The following is a 19255-nucleotide window of genomic DNA, read 5'->3' on the forward strand; positions in this document are numbered from 1 at the left end:
GTGTGCAACAATTATATATATTTTTCTTGTGCTTCATAGATAGTATTTGTCAGTGTACTTTCAACAAACTTTATTGTATTTGACGTAACTCACTGAAAATGGGACTAGATTAATAATGTTGTCTGTTTTGCTGTTATAATCTCTCTACTTGCCTAAATTTATCAGTTAAAAGCATAGTTCACCCAATTCTGTCATGTACTCACACTGTTAAGACCTGTAGGAATTTCTTTTGAAATACAAATGAAATGTTAGGCGGAATGACAGGGTCAGTCTTCATTCACTTTCACTGTAAGTAAAGTTGCAATGAACGTGGAGACTCGGGCTGTAATCTCTTTTTCAGTGAATTAAAGACTTGCAGGTTTGAAGCAACACGAGAGTGAGTAAATGATGACAGAATGTGCATTTTGAGGTTTAGTGAGGATGGGGTGTATATCAGAGCTGATACTCTAGTGTAGTACAGGTTGCCTGGTGACGTCGAGTTGCTGAATGAGGAAAATGAAAGAATGGCGTTTGTAACCTCTGGGTGGCAAAGGGTCATTTTACTCCGACAAACGTTTTGGTGTTTTGTTTCTGACTGTCGAAAAGAGATTTGTTTAATGAAATGTAAAGGTATTTTGCTTACAACAACGTGAAAGAAATAACAGTTTAGAATTTTCAGTTTCAAGATTTTTTTTTATTACGGTTAATATTTTCCTGAAAAGCCATTAAATATACCATAAGGTATTTTATGTAATGATATGCTTCTGAAAATGTCATAATTGTAAAATATAAATCAGTATCTTTAAACGTATTCCCACTGGAACAACTTATCCCATATAATGGACATTGTCACAAAAAGTGACTGTCCTGTGCATAAGTGGAAATCGTTCATTAGGTTTCTGGTTGTCAGTGCTTTAAGATATGATACTAATGACTTCCAAAAAAAAAAAAAACTATTCTGAAAAATATTCAACAAAGAAAAATGCGTGACGTCTAGCCCTGGTCTTTTAACATGACTCATTAAATTTGATATATCATATGATGCAGTGAGATTCAGGCAGAAAAAGTCTTTCAATAAAGTTGTATTTTATTTGAATATAAAATCATAAATGACAATAACAGAAAATAAATTGAGTTTAATCTGTAAAATCATAACACTCCAAAATATCTAAGAGATCACCAAGTTGTCTAAATAATTTGAGGATCTAAGCGTCTGAGTATAATAAGCTTCAAAAGACAAAGGCCTTTGCAGCATGAGCTCAAAAGAAGAAGCTCTCTCTCTCCTCTCTCTCTCTCTCTCTCTATATATATATATATATATATATATATATATATTTTTATAAGCAGAAGAACTTACATCCTCCTACAACATTACCATGATGTTGTGAATGTTAAACGGATTAATCAATTTTGTCATTATCTGCGTATTGTCAAACATTTAAGGCGAATTAAGTAAGGACTAGGTCACATTGACATGACCCATGAAAAGCTACAGGTGCGAAAATAGAGATATGAATTGTGGTTTACACCCTTCAAGCAGAAACGGGTTAGCAATCCTCAAACATCACTTTGCAAATACCAGCTCTTGGAAAGAACATCTAGTACCAAAAAAGGCAAATTCACAAGAACATCCTTTACATATAAAATATTTTTTGGGGGAAAAAAAAAAAAAATGGTGTTTATCATCTTACCAAAACATCCTTTTACCATAACAAAATGTACCTTTTTTATGTCAAACCAAAGAAAAATATACTACATCTACGGAATAAAAATAAGAAATACATACAAAAGAAAAAAGATGAGTAATACAAAAAAAGTTTTTGCAAGATTTTTAATGTTTTTAAAGAAGTCTCTTCTGCTCACAAAGCCTGCATTTATTTGATCCAAAGTACAGCAAAAACAGTAAAATTTTGAAATATTTTTACTTTTATATAAATAAAATAGAAAAATTATAAAATTATATTTGTTTTCCATTTGAATATATTTTAAAATGTAATTTATTCCTGTGATTTCAAAGCTGAATTTTTTGCATCATTACCCCAGTCACACATTGCTGCTCAAAAAACTTTTATTGTTATTATGTTGAAAACAGCGGAGTAGAATTCTTTCAGGTTTCTTTGATGAATAGAAAGTTCAGAAGAACAGCATTTATCTGAAATAGAAATATTTTGTAACATTATAAATGTCTTTATCATCACTTTTGATCCATTTAAAGCTTCCTTGCTAAATAAAAGTATTAATTTCTATCATTTATACTGACTACAATTATACTGACTCCAAGCTTTTGAATGGTATAGTGTATAATGTTACAAAAGCTTTTTATTTCAGATAAATGCTGATCTTTGGATCTTTCTATTAATCAGAGAATCCTGAAAAAATGTACTCAAAATGTACTTATTGATAATGATGATAATAATAATAATAAATGTTTCTTGAACAGCAAATCAGCATATTAGAATGATTTCTGAAGGATCATGTGACACTGAAGACTGGAGTAATGATGCTGAAAATTTAGTTTTGATCCCAAGAATAAATTACATTTTAAAATATATTCAAATAGAAAGCTGTTCATTTAAATCATAAAAAATATTTTACAATATTACTGCTTTTGCTGTATTTTGGATCAAAATACAGTGAGCAGAAGAGAATACTTAAAAAAAAAAAAACATAAAACAAATCTTACTGGTAATGTTTAGTAACATGACTATAATGAAGAGTAACAAAAACAATTAAAAATAATTTATAATGTGTAATAATAAATATGAGAATAAAAAAAAAAGATAAGAAAAAATAACAATATTGCAAATTTGCATACACCATCATAAATTAAACATCATTCTCCATTGTGTATTTTTATGTAATTATGTGGTTACAGAGCTGCAGTATAAGCTGATAATGGAGCTTCCAAAGTCGAGCAGTAAAGGTTGAGTGACACTTGTGTTCTCTCACATCTTCTCAAACAAAACCATTGGACAGGTGTATGATTGGTACACGTTTAACTTGCACCAAAATTCCACGACAGGATCCAGCCGGAGAATCTGTTAGCATACAGACAGCAACAAGTTCCAGAGAGACAGGAAGAACTATCTGGAACAGACTTTGGAGGAAACCTGCTCACCACAAGCCACAGAGATCAGGTGCTTACAAAACTGCATATAACATTTTTTTATGAATGTAATTTAACCTAATATTTTATTATTATTTTTTTTTTTAATAATTTAATAATAAATTAATAACATTCTTCTTATACCTACAGCAGTCATTTACAATGTAGAGAAACCAGATCAAACTCCCTCACAGCCGACAGAACAGAAGCCAAAGCAGGGTTCATCACTTCTCTACAGCCTCTGATGATCCAGTGTAGTCCATCTCAGGCCCCTCGACCTCCCACCCTACAGGAATGTGAGGTCATCATACGCCAGCTGTACAACGCTAACAGCCTACAGTCCCAGGAGGTGAGATCATATATTTCTTAATGCCTTTCAATATATTACATAATCCATTTTAATTTGTCTTCTCTCAGATCCAACGTGTGAAAGCCGTTCTCAAAGACATTGTATTCAACAAGAAAATAATTGCAGAGAATTACATTTTGACCAAGGCTTATCTTGCTGATGGTAAAAGGTCATTTCGTTTTTCTTTGCATCTCACCCCAAAATCAAAGGAAAATAAGAAAATTGCAAGAATATATATATATATATATACACCAGTATATATTTTCCAGTGATTGATTTTTAAGTTTTATTGTAAACATGAATAAATGTGATTGTGTACAATTATTTACTTTAAATTACAAAAAAAAAAAAGATATACTTTAAAATGTATCTCTTATATTCTGATTCCTTAAAAAGACTCAAACAAAATACATCTAACCCATTTGTAAAAACTGTTTTAATAAGGCATGAGTTACAGGCTGAGCTGGGAGAAACGCCGGTACTATCTCAATTCTCTCCTATTTGGGGTAATGCATTATTTGTTCCAGGGAAATCAGACATGGGCTTTAAGCTGTGGTTACAGAAAGGCTTAGAGAAGATTGTAGATCTTTATGAAGATAATATACTGACGCCCTTTGAAACTTTAAAGGAAAGATACAGAATTCCTCAGTCTCATTTTTTTAAGTATCTTCAGATCCGTAATTTTATACGATCTAGGACTCATTCATATCAATGTCCTACTCTTAAGTAGTTTAGAAGAAATGGTAGTTAAAGTTCCCAGTGCTAAATACAAAATTTCTACGCTGTATAGCAAATTTGTTAATGCTTCCAAAGAATCTACAAATCATAAAAGATTGGCTTGGATTGATGATCTTCAGATGGATGTTACAGAAAATGAGTGGGAAGAAAGTTGTGTTCAAGCGCAAACATTGTCGATCAATAACCGTTTTAAACTAATCCAGTATAATTGGATAATGAGAACATATATAACACCGGAAAAGTTGAATAAATTTAATCGAAATATTTTGGACATTTGATTTACGGGAACACTATTTCATTGTATTTGGCAATGTGAGTACTTAGTCCTTCTGGAAAGAATTAGTAGGTGTAATATCTAAAACTATAGGTAAAGAAATCCCGGTTTGCCCTAAAATCTGTATTCTTGGTCTTCTTCCACCCGCCTTATCTTTGAAAACATATGAACAGAAGTTTGTAAACCTGTGTCTACTACACGCGAAACACCTGATTGCCATTCACTGGAAAAGTATTCATGGTCCATCTCTGTCACTCTGGATTAAAGAATTGTATTCTTGTATAGCAATGGAAAGACTAACTTAATCAAACAAACAAAAAAATGCACATATTTTACAAGATCTGGGACTCCTTCCTACGTTTTTTAGATCAGAATGGACTGACTCTTGAGTAATACCAAATAATGTGATCATGCCCAAGTGTTTAATGGCAGTTGACTAATGTGTGAACTGTGTTTCTGATTCATTTGAACATATTTGTTTTTCATTGGTAATTACATATGCTGAACTGTCATTTTCTTAATGCATTTTACAATAATGGCCCTTTATTTTTTTTATGTGTATGTGTAAATGTTTCTTATGGCTCTTATGTCGGGAGTAGTGTGGGTGTTCTTTGGTTGGAGTTTGGTTAGTTACAATATATATGTAATTCCTTTTCTTAATATTTTGAAACAATAAAAAAAGTATCTAAACAAAATGTATCTCTTACATTATGGTAAAAAGATCAGAGTGACTTCACATAAAGTTTGAGCAAATATGATATCGTTTTCCAATATATATTCAGATGGCCTTTTACCCTTACCTTCATTTTTTGGCAGAGCTGACGAATCAGACACATTTCCTCAGCTTTCTCTCCAAACACTGCCTAAAGGACTGTAAGTCATTGCTTGTAAATATCTGTATATAACCTGTATATTATATATATATATATATATATAAAATAGTTTCCAACCTGACTGACATAAACAGTTCAGTTTTGGAGATATGAACCTTTGCTCTGTTACTATTTGAACAGACCTGTGTCTCAGGCTACTAAAGCAGAGAAAGTGATCCTCCCTGCCCTCAAACAGCCCCTCAACGTAGCAGACAGACACGGGAGGACTCAGGCTGTGCAGAGACGTCGTCTACAGAGGACTATGCGCTGAAGGACCAGTCATGTGGTTACGTGACTTCTGTGCCACACATTTCAGACTGAAACAGCAGTTTAAATGTCTTTATTAATGAAGCAATGCACAAACAGTTAAGGCCTTAGTGTACGGGACTAAACAAAACAGATTATAATTCAGGTAAATAAAAAATGACTAAGTATTAATATATTGCCATCATTCCATAGAGGTGCAAGGATTATACTGGGCTGATAGTGCTGATGGGAATACATTCTAAGCAGCTGAAAGGCAAGCCTGCCTCACGCTTTGAGCCCAGGTGTTCAGCAGCGCCGTCACCGAGTGCTTGTCAGGAAGCTGAAGGAGTTTAGAGGTCATGTTCTTATGCACACTCTGCAAGAAGGGGTTGGCCTCTGAGGAACAGAGAGAGGGAGGTAAGGAAGTGATGAGTTAATGCGTTTCACAGCCTATGGATTTTCATTTAAATTGGGAGCTTAAGAGTGTTTGCATTTTAAAAGGCAGCCTAAGATAGCATGCTGACATTTAATGCACAAATCAGGCTTAGACTCACCATACTGCTGACCGTCATCTTCCCAGTGGGGGCTCTGATCGGGGTAGTCTGCTGGAATGCTCAGCTGAAGAGGGGGAACACTGGGAAGATTTTTATCATCTAGACAAAGACAATGACAGGAGTGAATAGACCCAATATATATATATATATATATATTTTTTTTACATCTAAAGGGCGCATATAGTGGGCACGGGGCCTGAACTGACCTAGTTTACATATGAGATGCACCGTTCCATTGTTGCTGCAAAAGGACGGGTCTAGATTGACCAGGAATTTGGAATGAAGACGAGCCACCTCCCCTTGAAGTATGTTAGGGATGGTCTGGCGCTCGTCATCCTCCAGCTTCCGTTTACGGGAAGGAATTGAGGGACCCCTGGAATTGAAGATTATGCATTTTAATGTTTAAATTTAGGAGTTAAGGCTGGGTGGTATATATACACCATACACTGCTTTTCATTTTTAAACTCAAAACTATATTGTGAAAAGCTTAATGAGGTTATTAAAAAAGCATTTAATACATATGTATAACATGGCTATGTAATATAAACGCCATTATAAAATTACTACTATTGTGATATAACGTTTATAATAGATATCATTTGAAAGTTTTTAGTCATTACGTTTTTGTTTTTTTTTATCAAGTGACAGTAAAGACATTTACAATATTACAAAAGATTTCTATTTCAACTAAATGCTGTTCTTTCAAAGTTTTTATTCTTCAAAGAATCCTTATAAAACTGTATCACTGTTTCTACAAAAATAATAAAAAGCACCACTGCTTTCAACACTAATGATAATAATAAGAAATGTTTCTCAAGCATTGTTATATATTATATATTAGAATCATTTCTGAAGGATCATGTGACACTGAAGACTACAGTAATGACTCGTGAAAATTCAGCTTCGTCAAAGAAATTACATTTTAAAATATAGCAAAATAGAAGTTATTTAAAATTGTAATTATATTTCACAATATTACTGTATTTTTGATCAAATAAAAGAAACATTCCAAAACATCTGAAAGGTAGTGTTCATTATATACCACAAAAGCAATGCACTGATGATTTAAAATGTAGGCCTATTATTTGTAAAGTTTTACATTAAAGGGATAATTCACCCAAAAATGAAAATTCTGACCCTCCCATAGACAGCAATGTAATTACCAAGATCAAGGTCCAGAAATGTAGCAAGGACATCGGTAAAATAATCCATGTGACAACAGGGGTTCAACCAGTTTTACGAAGCTACGAGAATACTTTTTGTGCGCAAAGAAAAAAAAAACGAACAACTTTATTCAACAATTCATCTCCGAGGAGCCACGCGGCGTGGCTGACACAGAATAGCATACGTTATTTACGTTCAGCGGATACTCTCCAAAATGGAGCTAGGGTGGAGACGAATTGTTGAATGAAGTCGTTTTTTTTTTTCTTTGCGCACAAAAAGTATTCCCGTAGCTTCGGAAAACTATGCTTGAACCCCTGTTGTCACATGGATTATTTTACAGATCTCCTTGCTACGTCTCTGGACTTGGGGAACATTTCAGTTGTATTGCTGTCTATGGGAGGGTTAGAGAGCTCTCAGAATTCATCAAACATATCTTAATTTGTGTTCTGAAGACGAACAGATGTCTTACGGGTTTGGAACGACATGAGGGTGAGTAATTAATGACAGAATTTTCATTTTTGGATGAACTATCCCTTTAAAGGGGTCATATGATGCGATTTCAAGTTTTCCTTTCTCTTTGGAGTGTTACAAGCTCTTGGATAACCGACTTAAATGAGAGAAAATACAGATTTTTTCAGCTGTTGATCTTACGTGATTGGGGGTCCATGAATTGCTGTCATAGCAGGAGCAAACGTGCGGTAAAGTGAATGGTTGAAAACCGGGGAGCGGATGTTGGCCAAGACAGCATCCAGCAGCGGCTGGCACAGGTACTGCTTTTTGGTAGAGGGCACTGGAGGAGGGGGAGGAGTCGGCTGCAAACCAAAGTCAGACGTCATTGTAGAAATTGGTTAAACAATAGAACTGAACTTTGACTCCCTATCTTGAAACGAAAGTTACTTACCACTGCCATGTCATTCTTTAGTTTCTCCAATGCTATTTCACACTTCTGTAGTGTTTTAAGTGGACATCTAGTGGAGGACAGCAATAACACAACCTTAATCACAAGACAAAGATCCGACACTGGAGACATTAGGGCCTTTCGCACCGCTTTAGTTCCAGAACTAAATGTACAGTACTGAAGTACTGGGACGATTTTGCGCGAACTATTTCCCAGTACCATTTAAAGGGTTGCATCATCATGTCTGGTTTCTTACCTTGTGTTGGGGTCAGTCAAAATGTTGAGCAAACTTTTCATTTTGCTCAAATCCTTCTTCCTATCTGTAAAGACCAAACATAAACCATGATCTTTAAGATCCAAGTGGGGAAAAAAATCAGCATCAAAAGAGAAGAAATCTCCAGTACCTTCATTTTTGTCTATTTTGTTAATCATTCTGCGCAGCGGCTCGATATATTTTGACAGCTGCTTCAGTTTGTCCATGTAAAGCTGGTCCTCAGATTGTGAGGCCCCTGCTGGGCTCATTACAGAACTTGGATTGCCTGTAATCCAAAAAATAAATAAATAAAATAATTATGATTGCAACAAATTACAATTCTGGCCAGCAGTGATAAGTAAATAATAATTTTTATGTCTAATGTCTAATTAAATATAAAATGAAATAATTGTTATGTCTAATGTCTAATTAAATATAAAATTATATAATAAATAAATAAAAAATACATAAAAATTAAAAATCTATCATTTTAAATGTTACAATTGAATTTTGGCATCACAAAATTATAATGTGCAGTATTAAAATGAATTTAGAGATTTGCTAAAGATTACATTCAACAGTGTGACTGAATTGATCAGTTTTTAAAGATTAAGTGAGAAATAGATTTAGGAAATATAAAATCCGAAATTCTAGTCCGAAATTTTCACACATTAAAAAATAAATACAACCTCACATTGTGTCAATCACGTTTACACACTGCCTCCGAAACTTTCGTTCATCATAAAAACATTCGGACCAGGTTCGATTTTCTGCATTTTCGCATCCGTAGCAAGCATTTTGATAGGAAAGGATGACGAATATGAAAAAAAAAAAATGGAAAAAAAAAAAACGCATACAAAAATTTCGGACTCAGTGTGCAAAGACCTTAAGTGTAAAAAAACACAGAATGTAAAAAACAAGTATGCACAATTAAATATTCAATATTAACTAATAGGCCTGGGCGATAAAACTGTATCGATATTTATCGACGGTACACCTTCTTCGATAACGATATTAAAAATGTTCGATATAGTGCACAATATAGACACGTGCTATGAGTGATGCAGACAGCACACACAAATACAAACACGAACATGAGTGCTGTGCCTGCCTGTGATGAGGAGATTGTGAATAAAAAAAATTAATATTAGTCGAAATAATGTGCTGCATTATTTTGCTCATTGCGCCCTCCTGTGGCCTCGGGAAACAAGCCAAAAGTTTAAAGGGAATAAACAACGTATGCTGTTCTGTGTCAGCTGCGTCACACCGGATCTGTGTCCTACGTTGTTGTTATTCGATCTGAACGAAAACGGCGTATCCGTGTGACGCAGCTGACACAGAACAGCATACGCTGTTTACGTCCAGCGGATACTCTCCAAAATGGCGCTACAGGGTGGTAAGGGGAGGAGACTAATTGTTTAATAAAGTCTTCTTCTTTTTTTCTTTTGCGCACAAAAATTATTCCCGTAGCTTCGTAAAATTACGGATGTCACATGGATTATTTTACAGATCTCCTTGCTACGTTTCTGGACTTGGGAACATTTCAGTTGCGCCCAGTCCTATTAACTAATTTATACATAGCTTAAAAAAAATGTATACGAGTATAACAAGAAAGCTGTTCTGTACCTGGTGTATTGAGAGGTCCTGGTGAAGGTACCTGGAGGGGGTAACTCTGGGGGGTGCGTGAAGATGCAGGACTCTGGGATGGTTGAGGAGAGGGGCTGGGTTGGAAACCTCCAGGAGAAGGGGTTGGACCAGAGCTAGAGCGAAAAAGTTTTAATTAACCTTTTGTAGTCATGTCAATACATAGTAGAAAAACTAAACTATTTCACTATACCTGACAGAGTTGGGCTGAGAGGAAGGAGGCTGGGGGGATGGCTGAGGCTGGGGGGGAGGTGGCATCGGCTGGGGGGTCTGCACCTGAACTGGGGAGGGGGATGACATCATTTGCTGAAGACATCAGGTCAAGATCAGTTTGCGCTGACTGTACAGCACCAGTAGATGGCGCTATATAACCAGTAGATGGTTGCTTCCAATTAGCTTCCTAGCACTTTAAGAGAATAGCAAAATCCAGTCCACTTACCTGTGCCACACACTTTTCATTTCAATTTTAAGCTGCCCTAAGTGCTTCTGGGTCATTTCTGACTAAATGTTTCTGATTGTGAAACTAGTTAGGGGTGGGAGTGGGGGGGGTGTAAAGAGAGGCAGATGAGTGTGGATTATGGACAGCCTTCGCTCTAGTGTAAAGCCACAGACGTACGCACCCGCTGGGTTGCAGCGCTGAGACCCAGCACTTAGCCCTGCGGTAAATACCTGTGGCATTTGCTGTCCTCCAATGGCAACAGGGTTTTGAGGAATGGCAGAGTTCGGGGTGGCGCGGGGCAACCGAGGTGGAATTTGCATCCCAGGACGGGGCATCATCTTTGAGGAGGACAGAGGGGACAACAGACATGTCACAAGCAAAACAATAAATGCAGTGCATCAGCGGACATGAGGAAGCACATGCAAGAATGCAAACAGAAATAGATTCGACAGGTCTGCAAGCACAGATGCACATACAGTCACATTCAATTACGCAACACGAGGCTCTCCAAAAATAAAAAGATTTGGCAGTATAGTGAGCTTCCTCTCATTCCTCTAGAGCACGTAAAAGAATATCCTGGTTTCAATACAACTTCAGCTCAATTGACAGTACTTGTGACATGATGATTACTACTTACAAAAATTCATTTTTGACTTGTCCTTACCATCTTTAAAATAAGAAAAAATCTGGGGTGCACTTACAACAGAAGTGAATTGGGCCAATCCATTTCAATACTAAAGCCAGATACAAAATATTAATTATTTCACACAAGTGTGAAAAAAAAAATCAACTAACTTTTCTGAGTAAAGTTACACCTAAACATAACACCTAAAATGACAAGAATAACTTTACAGCTCAAATAACAGACAGAATAAATTTAAGTGTGATTTTACTAAATTATAGGTTTCACATTTTTGCTTTTAAATCCTCCAGAAAATGGCCTCATTTACATTTGCAGTATAAGGCTCACTGTAACTGGTTGTGGTAACCAAAAATGATGCCAATTGAGCTTAAATTGTATTGAACCTCAAATATATTTAACAACACTGGTTGTCAAGACAAGGCAAGCCACAGGCCAATGGATTTCATGCCGTCTTTTCATGTACCACAACCATGCAAGGCAAGAAAAGATGCAATGGGTGCTTCTGCATCTCCAACACGTCTTTTAACTGTAAATTAAAGCTGTGGTTGAGCTTGCCATCTACTAATGGCTTTCAGAGGGGTCAAACAATGTGTGGATGCTATGCAACCATCGATATCTTCCTTCAAATACATTCAAGGAATCATTTAAAGGCCCAAAGGACAATATTGGAGTATGTTAGCAATCACTGCACTGTCATTTATTTATTTTTAAAAGAATGCATTTCTTGTCAGGTGCATGCAGAAAGTGCTTGTGGGTTCAAAATAGTAAGCAAGCAATCAGGCTGTTAGCTGCACATACACGCATAATGCAAATGAGATTAAAAACTAAAGCTACTCAAACTTAAACTGGCTGCTCTGCTGGATGTCACAGCTCTGCAATAGAATAGAGATTTCCATCTCTAGATTTAGTATAAACTATGGCCACACATATGGGACAAGGTGAAGGAAAGCAACATGAAGCAAAATGTTATCTTCCGCCGAATGCTCACAGATGGGAGGGTCACCCTTGAGGGAGAGATCTGACTAAATGTATTTGAGAAAGTAAGACAGGCAGCTAGTTTAGCTTATATATGGTTAAAAACTGTATGTACTTTATATATACCAGCTAATGGCAAGTGCTAACAAATATAGCAGAAATAGCCTCCAGAATGCATTTGTAGCAAGAAGTGTTGGGCATTTATTCAATGAGATTACCTGTAGAACTAACTATGCTTCCAGCAGTGAGATTTTTTTGTATCAGAATCAGTATCAACCTTAAACAGCCACCCACCCACACAAACACATACAGGAAATTACATTATACTGCTTAGGTTGCTGTACAAAGTATTATATATGTTTTATTATTAATCAATTATAATACATTCATATTATTACAATAATGTTACTATTATGAATTAAATACACACATATATATATATATATATGGGTCAAAAATGAGACATCCCATTTTGATGTCCACATCAAATTTAATTTACAAAACTGATTTTATATACATAGAAATCATATTAAATAAATAAAAGAAAAAGTGATAATACAGCTAGGGTTAAACCTAGTGGTTTGAAGGGTAGTGGAAATTTTTTTTTTTAATTACAATTCATTAGCTTTAGAGGGCTGCACTGTAATCCTTAAATAGAGAATTTTTATGTCATCTAATGATTCTTTTTCCAAACAATTTTTTTGGTATATGAACTATTGTTACATTTTAGTGGGTGTCTTATATAAATTGTAGTAAAAATGTACAATAGTCATTATTTTTTACTCAGAAAAAAAATAAGTAAATAAAATTGAACACTAGACATTCTAATGAACAGAGAAAAAAATAATAATTTAAAGCTGATTTCAATGTATAGTTTTGATGCCTGACCTATATTTTATGTATACTGACCAGAGAACGAGGCTCACTGCTGTGGCCAACAATTAAACCTCTGTTGACAAAAATAATATTGATGTACCTTGTGTTATTATTAGGACATGTGCAGTACACTACGGCCCACCACCAGGCAAGGAATAGAGTTTTGACATTCAAAAGAAATTCAAGTGTTGATTTTGGTAGCATGCAATCACTCCACGCTTAATCTCTTATCTCAGTCCTCATCATGGCTTGCACTGGGCTTACCTGGCCAGGAACTGCGGCGAGCTGGCCTGCCTGCTGGACCTGTTGAGCCTGCTGTTGTTGTTGCTGCTGCTGCTGCTGCTGTTGCTGTTGCTGTTGTTGTAATACTCTCGCCTGCTTGTATAAACCCAAGCAAACAGGAAGGTATATGAGACACTGAAACTGCCAGGTGCAATATGCATTTCATCTGACTATTTACGATCACATCAACCAAGACGAATGTCAATAATAGGTGTAAAAATTGTTATGAATTTTGCATTATTTGCAGTTTGCAGCTTTACCTGCATTACCTGCTGGAGCTTCAGGTGTTGGCTGAGTGAGCTGATGGGTTGATGCTGTCCGGGAGCCATTTGTGCTAATGACTGGGGCACCATGACTTGCTGCTGCTGCGAATGAGGGGGCATCTGACCTGCCACTCCCTGAACCTGCACCTGGGCTTGACCTTGAGCTTGGACCTGGGCTTGGACCTGAGCCTGGACCTGGGCTTGAAGCTGCTGTTGCTGCTGCATTTGAGCCTGGGCTTGAGCTTGAGCTTGAGCTTGAGCCTGAGCCTGAGCTTGAGCCTGGGCCTGGGCCTGTGCCTGGGCTTGAGCCTGAGCTTGGGCCTGAGCTTGAGCCTGGGCCTGGGCCTGAGCTTGAGCTTGTGCATGAACCTGTTGTTGGTGCAGTTGCTGCTGCTGCTGCTGTTGCAGTTGCTGCATTTGTGCTAACTGCTGCTGCTGCTGCATTCTTGTTTGGTGCAACTGGAGGCAGAGCCATTAAAACAATATATACACAATGAGAAATGAAACATCACCAAAGGAACTCAATTAGGGCTGGGTATTGGTACAGATAATAGTAATCAATTAGATTCCAATTCACAAACTCTTGATTCGATTCTGATCTCTCTACTAATACTGTAAACTATACAGGGAATCGTGTAATTTGGTACATTACTATAGTTTTACATTTTAAAACTAATAACAGTCTCCAAAATCAATGGGGAATATGTTGAACATCCTGTTTTACAGAATAGGGAAGTTTGTTGCACATAACTTTTATCTCTATTTATATTTAGATATAATCATCAATACTCAAAAACTGAGTTATATAAAAACATGTAAATTGCACATAAGGCAGTACATCAACTTTTTAATGCTAAAATTATTACTACTGCAGTTTGTTGTTGAAATATAAACATTTAAACGGTGGCTAACATCATTTATTCCATATAATACAGTGCATATATTCAGCAAAATGCTTCTCTCTAGAGTTTTTTCTAGTTGACTATATCGAATCTATGGACACTGAATGGCTTTCATTGACGTCTTTCTATGTTTAAAACACTGAGTGATTACATGAGACATGAGACATTTCAGTAAGTTGTACTGTTTCTTTCAATATATACTCTGATGTTCTGTTATAACTTGTAGTAAAGAGGAAAGGATGAGCAGGTGAACTGAGGCAGTTACAGTGATCTGTCATTCCACGTTAAAAAGAGTTTTCATATTCTTTATATGTTTACTTATGAATCCAAAATGAGGATTTGTAAAGAAGAATGTCGGAGGATTTCGATATAAGCCAAGAGGAGACTGGTTTTCCTTTGCTAAAGTAAGGAAACTTTGCTTCCTTTGCTCCTGTAAACAAACGTTGGTTTTCACGAGACTCACTGGCACATGCGCAACGCCGACATCTTACGTCATCCTCCCGGAGCTGCTCCGTGTACATTAGTGAGCACAAGCTAGATTAAAGTGATTATTACATTTTGAATATGGATTTTTTTTCTCACAAAAACGCATCGATTCACTAGAGGAGGCCTTTGTTCACCCCCCGGAGCAATGTGAGACACTTTTTTTTTTTTTATGGATGGGCACTTTTTATTTCACTTCATTTGGACTGAAGCATTGCAACACCCACTGACTGCAATGATAGAATTTTTAATATAACTCCGACTGGATTCGTCTGAAAGAAGAAACACATATACACCTAGGATGACTTGAGGGTCAATTTTATAATATAAAAAGAGTAATTTATGTACTAATTTTCATTTTCGGGTGAACTAACTTTAACCAGCTAATGATGTCATATGTTTGAATAAATGACAAGTTAGCCACCGTTTAAATGGTTATTTCAACAAACAGAAGTAGAAATAGAATTTTACCATTAAAAAGCAGATTTTTTTGTTTTGTACAACTCAAATTTTTTATTTGAATATTGATGATTATATCTGACAAAGCTCAAAAACAACTCTGATTGCTGCAGGTGCACTACAAAAAGTGTTTACTGAAGTTCCATTTACACATCAACAGAAAACAGCATAGAAAGTTCATCTGAAAATTGGTTTATCAAAATTAAGATAAATTAAAACTGATTAATCGATATTGTCAACCCAGCCCTAGTTTTCACTGATTATTAGACTATGTCTTAAATGCTTTTTCTCCAAAAGAGGGAAAATTATTTAGTTAATTAAATTATTGTGATTAATGATTTAAATATATATAAAATAAGTAGGGCTACACAAGACTTGGAATAAGTTGTACAATTACGACAAATTATTACAGAATTTTCTGTTTTAAGTAATCTAACCCTTTAATTCATAAGACATTCATGCAGTATTCAATGGATCATCACCACCACCATTTAAGTGGAGCAAACATTAATATTTACATTCTCCATTACCTGGTTCTGTTGTTGCTGCTGAGTCTGGGCCTGCTGCTGTTGTTGATTCTGATGCTGCATTTGTTGATTCTGATGGTGTTGCCTTATCTGTTGGAACTGCATGGCATTCGGCTGCATAGCTGCTGGCTGCTGAGCCTGCATGACTGCCTGTTGCTGCGACTGAAACTGCTGAAATTGAATGGACTGCTGCTGCTGCTGCTGCTGTTGCATCATCGGCATCTGCCCGGCAGCACCTGCTGAGATTGATATTGCATCACAGGCAATGTATGGGAATTAAAAATAAGATTATTAAACCACAGTTTCTCTAATCAGCTGACAGCTATAGAACTTACCAGCCTGCTGGCCTCCCTGCATGGCATGTTGACCCATTTGCATTTGCATTGGCCCCATACCACCCATTTGTGCACCAGGGGGCCGTGGTCCAATGCCAATAACTCCAGGTCCACCTCCACCCACTCCTGGTATACTTTGCAGGGCATTCATAGGGTCTAAAAATAAACAGTAATACCTTGAAATTTGGCAGAAAATGAACACATACAGTTTAATAGTGTATATAAGAAGATCTAAAATAGCTCTTTAAATTTACCAGGCCCACCTTGTGACTTTTTATCTGCAATGAAAAACAAACTGATCAATACACAGTACACATACAAACGACACAGCTAAAAGAAAAAAATGTTAACAATGAAAACATAGTATATTGGCCACTTACGAATGTCTCTAAAATGAATTATCAGTCTTGCAACTAGAGACAAATACTCCTCCTGTTGAAAAAAAATGATAGTATACTTATTGCACTTTTAACAATCACATACTAACAAATCTTTTCTGTTGGAGTGTAGTATGCATATTTAAAATAAATACTTACTCTTGTCTTTGCCTTGATAAAAACATGGTTCTCCATGTCAGTACTGGACTTTGTGTGAGCAGTTCCTGCTTTTCTCATGGCTTCATCTCTGCAATATAATAAAGCAGAAGTCTGAATGTTTTATCACAATTGATGCATGACAAACAAGAACTGTTATCTATTGCTAACTGACTATCAATCATTTAAGAAATATCAAGAACATGAGCACTATTGACAGTTTGAGCTGTTTTTTTATTTATTTACTGCAACAAAGAAACATTTACTAGCAAAAAAGATCAAATATTCTAAGAGAGATTTCAATACATGAATTCCTGAAATTAAGTGTATTGTTATCATATAAGTATTACTCCATAGAACAGTCTTACAAGTTTTGACGTTATTCAAATGATTAAAATATATCAACATATTTAGTTGTGTTAATAAATGTAACATGTTGCAATAAAATAATTATTACCTTATAGGTATAGCTCAGTCAAAAGTGAAAATTCTGTCATCATTTGCTTACCCTCAGGATGTTGCAAACCTGTATGAATTTCTTTCAGCTGCTGAACACAAAAGAAGATATTTTGAAGAATGTTGGTAAACTAACATTTGATAGTAGCCACTAGCCAATGACTTCCATAGTATGGAATAAATGGATTTTATAAATGTAATACTATGGAAGTCAATGGCACCGTCAACTGTTTGGCTACCAACATTCTTCAAAATATCTTCTTTAGTGTTTGGCAGAAGAAAGAAAAATCATACAGGTTTGAATAAAGTGGAGGCTGGTAAATGACGACAGAACATTTTGGTATTTTGTTTTCTTTTTCTTTTTGGTATTCAGTATTTTTGGATGAACTATACCTTTAATATGAAAAGTGTCTGTTTTCAAAGTCACCAAAAACACAATTTTGGTGCAATCTTAAATTCCTTTTAAAAATATTAGAAAAATCAATTCAAAACACTGCAATAAACACAACTCCAAAATAAGTGGCTAATTCTTTCTTCAAAGTGATGACAAAAGGAGCATTTGAGTGACTATTAGAAGAGTTTATGAGCCTTAAGTAATTAATCACAAGACAAATTAATTATCTTAAAGGTTGTCTTCTTTTGCCCACGACATGTTAAACAATATTTATATATGCAGACTGTTTCGCTTGTACATGTTTGGACTCATATTTAATGAGGCTAACTTTATATTAGCTAGCCGAATAGGTAAACAAGCTCAAAACAACATCAAAAAATGTCATCTCATTTAATGAACAAAATACAGTGATTAGATTAATACCATATATAAATACACATACAGTCTATCATTGAAGATTTCGACTGTACTTAACAGATGAGCTGATAACACGTCAGTCGTCCGAGCATCCGCTAGTTAGCAGCTAACTAGCTAGCTGCCCTCTGTTATTTCCAAAATGCGCTAATATAAAACATACAAAAAAAATATTTGTATACTCACATTTGGGCCACTACTTTCTGTCGAAAGGCTGGACTCCTCCAATCACTATCAGGACCGGTGACCTCCATAACTGATAATGCTGAACAACGTTGAACAAGCTGTTTCCAGATTGAGTTTGCGTCTAGCGATGTCCGAATCGTGAATGTATCACTTTACTGAGTCGAATCTTTTCAATGAATCAGTTGATGCCACTCACAAAACGAAATCTCGTCTGAACGATTCGCTCGAGAATCGTACTGTAACCGAACGATCGGTTCTCGAGTCAATTCATGAATAGGAGAAATATTATAAATAAAACAATGGAATGGAAATATAATTAATTAATTGTTTATCAGTTTTATTAAACACACAGCAGAGCCCGCTGTAAAAACTGTATTTTATTAAACGCTACTTAAGGTAGAGATAGGCTACAAATGAATTAACGTTAGTTTTTGTTATGTAAATGCAAATTCTGTAGGTAAATATTGATCTGAGCTGGCTGCAACAATGTGAACTAGTACACAATAAATGTCAATAAACACTCTTTAAAGAAAACTTAATAAAAAACAGCAATATTTGATTGTCTTAAAGGCACAATATGTCATTTTCGCTGCTAGAGGGCGAATTTTCAAAATAAACAAAGAGGCAAAGGCGTAGTTTGATGATGCCGTGACTGAGTGTGGAATCATGGGAGTTGTAGTCTTCATCCCCACAGCCGATGCAATCCGGCGGGACTCGGGCAGAAATCATGTTCATGGATGAGCTAATGATTTATTAACGTAGTAGAATGAAGCAGGGTGGTGCTGAAAGCCCTGGAAGCGAAAGGAGCGTGAACGAGCGTGACACACGGCTCGAAAGCAGCGGAGCTTTTATTATGCCACAGTCGACCGCTTCTGCTCCTTCCGGTCGTCTGCAAAATATATGGTTTGGATATTTTAATTTAAAAAATCGTACATATTGTGCCTTTAAAGTGACATAACTGGTTGGGTGACGTGATTAATCACTGAAATTTATATATGTAAATTTAATACG

At 35.8% G+C, this 19255-nt stretch overlaps 2 protein-coding genes across 2 annotated transcripts; one reads left to right on the forward strand and one right to left on the reverse strand.

Annotated features, from left to right (window-relative positions):
• The first annotated feature begins 2874 nt into the window (after window positions 1–2874).
• Window positions 2875–5597, forward strand: LOC107706417 (coiled-coil domain-containing protein 74B-like). Its single transcript, XM_016510131.1, has 6 exons — window positions 2875–2896; window positions 3032–3116; window positions 3236–3434; window positions 3503–3603; window positions 5263–5319; window positions 5460–5597. The coding sequence occupies exons 1-6, from the start codon at window positions 2875–2877 to the stop codon at window positions 5587–5589; spliced, it is 594 nt and encodes a 197-aa protein (XP_016365617.1). The 3' UTR covers window positions 5590–5597.
• A 46-nt stretch (window positions 5598–5643) lies between these two features.
• Window positions 5644–18379, reverse strand: LOC107706470 (mediator of RNA polymerase II transcription subunit 15-like). The gene is made up of 18 exons (XM_016510189.1): window positions 18245–18379; window positions 16798–16885; window positions 16642–16693; window positions 16516–16539; window positions 16262–16417; window positions 15930–16165; window positions 13553–14014; window positions 13275–13388; window positions 10747–10854; window positions 10271–10383; window positions 10060–10193; window positions 8585–8719; window positions 8437–8500; window positions 8184–8250; window positions 7934–8094; window positions 6325–6491; window positions 6119–6217; window positions 5644–5960 (listed from the first exon to the last, which is right to left on the reverse strand). Exons 1-18 carry the CDS (start codon window positions 18310–18312, stop codon window positions 5824–5826), a joined length of 2385 nt encoding a protein of 794 aa, XP_016365675.1. The 5' UTR covers window positions 18313–18379; the 3' UTR covers window positions 5644–5823.
• Window positions 18380–19255: the final 876 nt, after the last annotated feature.

This window comes from Sinocyclocheilus rhinocerous, unplaced genomic scaffold (genome assembly GCF_001515625.1).
Source record: "Sinocyclocheilus rhinocerous isolate Xijiao unplaced genomic scaffold, SAMN03320098_v1.1 scaffold1405, whole genome shotgun sequence".
In the NCBI taxonomy this organism is placed as follows: Eukaryota; Metazoa; Chordata; class Actinopteri; order Cypriniformes; family Cyprinidae; genus Sinocyclocheilus; species Sinocyclocheilus rhinocerous.